Source organism: Corvus brachyrhynchos, unplaced genomic scaffold (assembly GCF_000691975.1).
Source record: "Corvus brachyrhynchos isolate BGI_N302 unplaced genomic scaffold, ASM69197v1 scaffold443, whole genome shotgun sequence".
Lineage (NCBI taxonomy): Eukaryota > Metazoa > Chordata > Aves > Passeriformes > Corvidae > Corvus > Corvus brachyrhynchos.
The window spans coordinates 239756-247429 of NW_008237220.1; the positions used below are offsets into that span (position 1 = coordinate 239756).

The 7674-nt window shown below is 63.6% G+C and overlaps 1 protein-coding gene across 1 annotated transcript in view; it reads left to right on the plus strand.

Moving 5' to 3' along the window:
• The first annotated feature begins 6 nt into the window (after window positions 1-6).
• Window positions 7-7674, plus strand: part of SV2A (synaptic vesicle glycoprotein 2A) — a 7881-nt gene continuing 213 nt past the window's right edge. Inside the window, exons 1-12 of the mRNA XM_017728891.1 lie at window positions 7-100; window positions 2209-2941; window positions 3851-4031; window positions 4143-4294; window positions 4371-4504; window positions 4907-4996; window positions 5198-5308; window positions 5397-5485; window positions 5787-5951; window positions 6050-6183; window positions 6424-6627; window positions 7007-7674. The exon at window positions 7007-7674 is cut by the window's right edge and continues 213 nt beyond it. Of these exons, the coding sequence (XP_017584380.1) occupies window positions 2362-2941; window positions 3851-4031; window positions 4143-4294; window positions 4371-4504; window positions 4907-4996; window positions 5198-5308; window positions 5397-5485; window positions 5787-5951; window positions 6050-6183; window positions 6424-6627; window positions 7007-7674 (2508 nt within the window). The 5' untranslated portion in view covers window positions 7-100; window positions 2209-2361. The remainder of the gene's footprint in view (window positions 101-2208; window positions 2942-3850; window positions 4032-4142; window positions 4295-4370; window positions 4505-4906; window positions 4997-5197; window positions 5309-5396; window positions 5486-5786; window positions 5952-6049; window positions 6184-6423; window positions 6628-7006) is intronic.

Below are 7674 nucleotides of genomic sequence, written 5' to 3' on the forward strand. Positions count from 1 at the left end.
CGTATCCCTTCCCGAGCATCCTTCCTCGCCGGAGCATCCCCCTCGCCGGCGCCGGGAAGGAGCTGGAGCTGGAGCTGGAGCGAGGCGACGGCTGAGCCAGGTAAGGGGGAACAAAACGTGTTTATACCCCGCATCTCTCCTCCCCGCGGCGTTAATCGGCATCCTCGGAGCCGCTGATGGATTCGGGGTTCGGCTTCCCCTTCCCACTTGCTGTGGCCATTTTGTCCTGGAAAACCTTCTCTGGAGCCAAAGGCTCTGCCTTTGGATGTGCGTTTTTGGGGGCTCCTGTCATCCCCCCGCGCCGTCCTGTGGCCGCAGAGCAGCCGGAGGGGATCGGGAATTCGCCGCAGGGATGGGAGGGGGGAACCGGGGGCTTTTGGGGAAGAGGTAGCAGAGGGGTGTTGGGGGGTGACCTTGGGTACGAGCGATTTCCCACTCTTCCCCCTTGTCGCCATGTTCCTGGCATTCCGCAGGGAGGCTGGGGGCTGCGGGGGGGGAGCAGGCAGACCCCCAGCATGGGACCCCCGGGGGTTTTGAGGTGCGTGGTTGCATAGATCCCTGGCTCTGCTTGGATGCGTGGCAGGAGGAGACGGATCCATACCCGATAACCTTGTCCAGGGCTGTCCAACGCCACGACGGGGCTGCAGGGCCAGCAGCATGTTCAGCCCCCCGATGGGCATTTTTGGGGACCCCCCTGGCTCCCGCATTTCAGGGACTGTGGTCTGTGGGATTTCTGGATTTCTTGTGGGATCAAACCCCTGATCTCATCCAGTGCTGGCTCCTGGCATCAGCTCGGCCGCTCAAGGCTCCCTGGTTTGTACGGCCGCTCTCTGTCATGGAGCCAGCAGTGACCTTGCTCCCCAGCCCATCCTCTTCCTCACCGTGCACCCAGCCTCTCTCCCTGCTCCCCCATTCCTTCTCCTGGCCCCGAATACCTCCTGGTCTGTGGCATGCCGGCCCCACATTGGGAGGTTCTGAAGGGAGCTGCAAGCCTGGCTGGAGCAAAATGACCTTGGTCATGGATCGGCCCCTTCCAGGGGCCTCACAGGCCCACGGGACCCCCAGGGAGGGAACTGGGGTCTGTCCCCAGCCGGAGGGGAGGATATGGGGGGAATTTGCCATTTTATCCTGTGAAATCACCTGCCTGGCTCCACTCAGGAATGGGGGCCCATGCCGTGCCGCAGCCCCCCTCCTTCCAGGGTTTCCAAAGGGCTAAATTTAGCCTCCTCGCGTGCCCTGTCCCCTTGCTTGGGCAGGGGGGGATACATCGCCGGCTGTGTCCCTCTGCCCGCAGCTCCTTCCCGCCTCGCCGGAGATAAAAATAGCGCTGGGGGGGTCACGACGGCCCCTGCGGGTGGAGCAGCAGCATCGGGCTGGGGGCTGCGGGTCCATCCCTGTCACGAGCTGAGCTGGGCTCTGTGCAGTGGGTGCAGGGATGCTGGGCTGGGGAAGAGGGAGCGGGATGCTTTGATGTGAGGGGACAAGGAGATGCTACCCCCAGGTATCTGGATGCCCCTCTCCTTCCCCAGGGCTGAACCCCAGGGCAGTTGTGGCATCCTCAGCCCCCGTCGGCCGGGTCAGCATCTGCTGGCGCTGGCATCTCCCACAGTAAATCCTGCCTGGGAGCTTCCGCAGTGAGCGTGGCCTGGCACACATGGGTCACTGTCACTCAAGGGACCCCCCTGAGGGATCCCCTGAGGGACCAAACCTTGAGCCACCCACCCGGGGCACTGGCAGTGCTGGGAGGGTTTGGGGACCTCCATGCCCTTGGGCGCTGATCCCCTCATCGTCCCTGTGGTGCCCAAGGAAATGGGGGGCTTCAGTCCAGACCTGCTGATGGCCTTGTTTTTTGGGGTGACTCGCAGTCCTGGCGGGATGGACTGGGGACACTCGGGGGCAGCCATGCCCCTGGTGTGCCCCCAGCTCCCTCTGTCCTTTGGGATGAATGCAGAAGGGATGGATCCAGGGGGGCTGGGAGGGCCCCAGTGAGCTGTGGGAGCTGCGGTCCTCCAAGTGAGGGGAAGGGGCCTGGCGTGGAGCCAGTGTCTCTCAGCCTGTCCCCAGCCCGCACTGTGCCCCGTGGTGACCCGCCTGCCACTTCACCGGGGGGTCTCCAAATCCTCCTGTTTCCATCTGAGACAAAGTGCAAGGTGGGATGCAGGGCCACTCCCATCGAAACTCAGCCCTGGTTGTCTCTGGGCTTCCCAGGTCCAGGCCGGCATCCAGGGTCCTCCCACATCCCCTCCCACGGATGGGTAGCGCCGTCACCCCTCTCCCCGCACCCCGGGCCTGAGGGCGCAGCCTCCGACGCAGAGACCTCCCCCCCTCAGCCCCGGAGCCCCGTCCCGTCCCGCCGGCACCATGGACGAGTCGTTCCGGGACCGGACCGCGTTCATCCGCGGCGCCAAGGACATTGCCAAGGAGGTGAAGAAGCACGCGGCCAAGAAGGTGAGCCGGGGCATGGACCGAGTGCAGGACGAGTACACCCGGCGCTCCTACTCCCGCTTCGAGGAGGAGGAGGACGACGAAGACTACGCGCCCCAGGATGGCTACTACCGGGGGGGCGAGGGGGCCAACGAGGAGGAGGGCGTGTCCAGCGACGCCACTGAGGGCCACGACGAGGAGGATGAGATCTACGAGGGCGAGTACCAAGGGATCCCCCGGCAGGAGTCGCTGAAGGGGGGGGAGCGCCTGGGGGCCGCGGCGGCCGCCGGCGCCTTTGACGACAGCGAGGGGCAGCGGAGGAAGGACAGGGAGGAGCTGGCGCAGCAGTACGAGCTCCTCCTGCAGGAATGTGGCCACGGCCGCTTCCAGTGGACCCTCTACTTTGTCCTGGGCCTGGCCCTCATGGCTGACGGCGTCGAGGTCTTTGTGGTGGGCTTTGTCCTGCCCAGCGCCGAGAAGGACATGTGCCTCTCCGACTCCAACAAGGGCATGCTGGGTGAGGAGAGGGGCACGGGGTGCAGGTAGGGGGATATGGGAGTCATAGACAGGGGAGAGTCACGGGATAGGGGACAGTCATGGGGACAGGAGGATCAGGGCGACACGGAGGGGGCACTGGGAGATGTGGAGAGATGTGGGGGGTGTCCCATGAGGGATATGGGGATGCAGAGAGACATGTGGGATGTAGGGAGGCACAGGGACATGTTGAGGGGCCAGAGAAGCACAGGAGGGTGGGGGCACAGGGAGTTGGGGATGGAGAACGACGTGGGGGCTCAGGGAGATGTGGGGGGTTACAGGGTCTATGGAAGAACACAGGAAGAATTGGGGGGCGATGAGGCCATGAGGTATGGGGTCCAGGAAGGGATGTGGGGACAAGGAGGGATGCAGGACCCCCTGGGCACAGGGCTCCCACCGTCCTCCTCCCAGTCCCACACTGCTTCCCAAGTGAGCAATGGCGAGGGGCAGCTGCAGGGAGCGAGCTCAGAAACATGGGCTGATTAGTGGATGCTGAGACTGGGTTTGGGGGGCTGTGGGTGGCTTTGTTTGATGGCTTTCCCCCCTTCTCTGTGATGCCCACTGGAGCTTGACACCCCCCCAAATCCCAGGGGGTACCAGTGCCCCCCATCCTTGAGATCTGGCAAACTTGGGACAGGGGGAAGGGCTGGGTGTGGGGGTCCTGGGGGCCCCCCATGTCCCACAGTCCCTGAGCAGAGCAGGGGGACAACCCCCACCACCCATTCACATGGGATTCTGTCCCCTTCCTTCAAGGGGACCCAGCGTCTTGAGGAGAGGGTCCCTGCCTACACCCCACCCCCAGTGCCAACGATGCCCTCCCTCCGCCAGGTGACTCGGGGTGCAGGTCCTTGGGTCCCCCGGGACTGACCTCGCTGTGTGTCCCCCTCCCCAGGACTCATCGTGTACCTGGGCATGATGGTGGGCGCGTTCGTGTGGGGCGGGCTGGCCGACCGGCTGGGCCGAAGGCAGTGCCTCCTCATCTCCCTCTCCGTCAACAGCGTCTTCGCCTTCTTCTCCTCCTTCGTCCAGGGCTACGGCACCTTCCTCTTCTGCCGCCTGCTCTCGGGCGTGGGGTAAGGGGGGCCCAGCCACGGAGGGACCCCCAGAGCAGGGGCTGATCTCCCCCTGTGTGTGGTGGGGCGTGGGGCGGGGGGGTGATGCGGCTCCCTCCCCTCCGTCCCCAGCATCGGCGGCTCCATCCCCATCGTCTTCTCCTACTTCTCGGAGTTCCTGGCACAGGAGAAGCGCGGGGAGCACCTGAGCTGGCTCTGCATGTTCTGGATGATCGGGGGCATCTACGCTTCCGCTATGGCCTGGGCCATCATCCCCCACTACGGTAGGAGGCCTGGGCCGGCGGCGCACAGGGGGTGTGCCGGGGCTCGGCCCCACCACCATGTCCTGTCCCTGTCCAGGCTGGAGCTTCCAGATGGGCTCCGCATACCAATTCCACAGCTGGAGGGTCTTTGTCCTCGTCTGCGCCTTCCCCTCGGTCTTTGCCATTGGGGCGCTCACCACAATGCCCGAGAGCCCACGCTTCTACCTTGAGGTGGGGGTCTGGGAGGGCATGGCTGTGTCCTGAGGGGAATCTGGAGTGCATCAGGGACCTGGAGTGGAGGGTGGCGTGACCCAGGAAGGGACACCCAGGTGGGGGACGGAGATGGGGCAACCCAGACAGGGATCCCCAGGGGGAGTGGTGGGGCCTGGACAGGAAGCCCCAGATGGTGTTGGAGAGGGTGGAACTGGGCAGGAACCCCCAAGTGGGTGATGGGACCCAGCCAGGGACCCCAGAGGGAGGAGAGACCCTGAGGAGGTGATGAAGATTGTGGAGGGATCCCCAGGTGGGTGGCAGGACCCAGGTGGGGGGTGGAACCCAGGCAGGGACCGCTGATGGGGCGGTCGGGGTCCAGGTCCGGGGTGTCCCAGGGTGACCTGTCCCTGCCCTTAACAGAATGGGAAGCACGACGAGGCCTGGATGGTGCTGAAGCAGGTCCATGACACCAACATGAGGGCCAAGGGCCACCCCGAGAGGGTCTTCTCGGTAAGGATCCCCCAGGGCTGAGCCCTGGGGTCCCCAGCAACCCGAGGGAGGGTGGGGTGGCCTCCAGGAGCAGGGGTGCACTTCCCACCTCCAGGAAAAGCACCACCCGAGGGATGCAGCGCTGTTGTAACAGGTGGGAAAACGGAGGCACAAGGTGGGGCCTTGGTGCTTCCTGGTGTCCCCAAACTGTTCCCCCCACAGGTCACCCACATCAAGACCATCAAGCGGGAGGACGAGCTCATCGAGATTCAGTCAGACACCGGGACATGGTACCGGCGCTGGCTGGTCCGATGCCTCAACCTGTCCCAACAGGTGTGGCCAGAGCTGCCCAGGGGTCCCTGTGCCCCATGTGCCCCCTGTCACCTCCCATGTCCCTGTCATGTCCCTTGTCCCTCCGCAGGTCTGGAGCAACTTCCAGCAGTGCTTCGTGCCTGAGTACCGGCGGGTGACGCTAATGATGATGGCGGTGTGGTTCACCATGTCTTTCAGGTGCTGCGGGGTGGGACCGGGATGGAACTGGCAGCACTGGGCTGGGACTGGGATGGACGGCACTGGATGGGATGGGATGGGACCAGGTTAGGAAGGGATGGAGCTAGGCGGCACTGGGCAGGGACTGGGAGCACTGGGACAGGACTGAGATGGACCCTGGCAGCAGTGGGTGGGATGAAATGGAACAAGTATCAGTGGGATAGCACAGGCTGGCCCTAGGAGTTCAGGGCTGGCTCTGGGAGCCCTGGGCTGGCACTGGGAACCCCAGGTGTGTGGTGCCCGCTCACCCCTGTCTCCGCAGCTACTACGGGCTCACTGTGTGGTTCCCGGACATGATCAAGCACCTGCAGAGCATTGAGTATGCATCGCGCACAAAGCTCTTCACGCGCGAGAAGGTTCGGCACTTCACCTTCAACTTCACCCTGGAGAACCAGGTGCACCGTGGCGGGGAGTATTTCAATGACAAGTGAGTGAGGGGGGGCTGAGCCTGGGGGTGCTGAGCCTGGGGCTGCTCAGCACAGGGGTAGGGGGCAGCCAGGGCCTCCCTCCTGTCTCCCTCTACAGGTTCATAGGGCTGAAGATGAAGTCAGTGACATTTGAGGACTCGCTCTTTGAGGAGTGCTATTTTGAGGACATCACCTCCAGCAACACATTCTTCAAGAACTGCACCTTCATCTCCACCGTCTTCTACAACACAGGTGGGGGCACGGGATCCCGGGTGGATGGAGGGAGTGACCCACCAGGGTGGCCCCCAGGGTGTTGATGGAGATGGGGGTGAGACACCAGGTTGGAGGAGGGTCAGGAAAGTCCCCAGTGGGATGATGGAGTTGGGGTGGTAGAGGTAATGTGACCCACCAGGGTGGTCCCCAAGAGGGTGGTGGAGGGCCAGGCAGGTCCCCAAGGAGACGGGGTGACCCCATGGCCCCCTCTCCTCCCAGATCTCTTCGAGTACAAGTTCATCAACAGCCGGGTGGTGAACAGCACGTTCCTGCACAACAAGGAGGGCTGCCAGCTGGACTTCAGTGATGACAACAATGCCTACATGATCTACTTCGTCAGCTTCCTGGGCACTCTGGCTGTGCTCCCTGGGAACATCGTCTCGGCCCTGCTCATGGACAAGATCGGCCGCCTGCGCATGCTGGGTGGGCAGCGGGGCGGGCTCGGGGCGGCCTGGTCTGCCTTTGGCAGGGGGGTGGGCAGGGGGATCCTGGAGGTGCCTTCCAGCCCAAACCAGGCTCTCGATCTTCTTGACCCACCTCCCACCTGCTGGGTCACTCCATCACCATCACCTTTAGGGGACTACCCCTCTAGGTGACCCCACCTCCGTCACCCCTTCGGGGACCTTCCTGATCCTCCTCCCACCTGCTGGGTCACCTCCATCTCTGTTGATCTCTTGGGGACTTCTCTGTCCCTCCCAGTGGGTCACCCCCATCTCCTTCCCCCTTTGGGGACTGCCAGCCCCCCCAGTCCCATCTCCTGTCTCAGTTTCCCTGTGCTCTGACGTGTGCACGTGTCCCCCAGCCGGCTCCAGTGTCATGTCCTGCGTCAGCTGCTTCTTCCTGTCCTTTGGGAACAGCGAGTCTGCCATGATTGCGCTACTCTGCCTCTTTGGGGGGGTCAGCATTGCCTCCTGGAACGCGCTCGACGTGCTCACCGTGGAGCTGTACCCCTCTGACAAGAGGTGGGGGCCTGGAATGGAGGTTTTGGGTGCAAAACAAAAAACTGGTTTTGGGTGGGAAGTTTCGATTGCCAGGTGGGAGGTTCTGGGTGCAGGGTGGGAGCATTTAGGTGTGGAGGTTTTTGGGTGCCAAGTGGGAGGTTTTGGGTGCTGGGGGCAATGTTTTGGGGGCCAGGTGGGAGGTTTTGGGTGCCAGGTGGGAGAGTTTGGGTTCTGGGTGACACGGGAAGTCCTGCTCAGGAAGTTTTGGAGGTACCAGCTGCTGGGTACAGGTTTTGGGGTGCTGGGTGCCAGGTGTGGGTTACCAGCTGCTCGGTACCTGTTTCTGGGTGCTGCCTGCCAGCCCCAGGCTGCCGGGTACTCATTTTGGGGTGCTGGATGCACATTTAAGGGTTTTGAGTTGCCATTTTGGAGTGCCGGGTGCCTGTTTCAGGCCTCCAGGTGCCCATTTCAGGCTTCCAGGTGCCTGTTTTGGGGTGCCACCTGCCCTCTGCAGGTGCCCCCCGAGGCT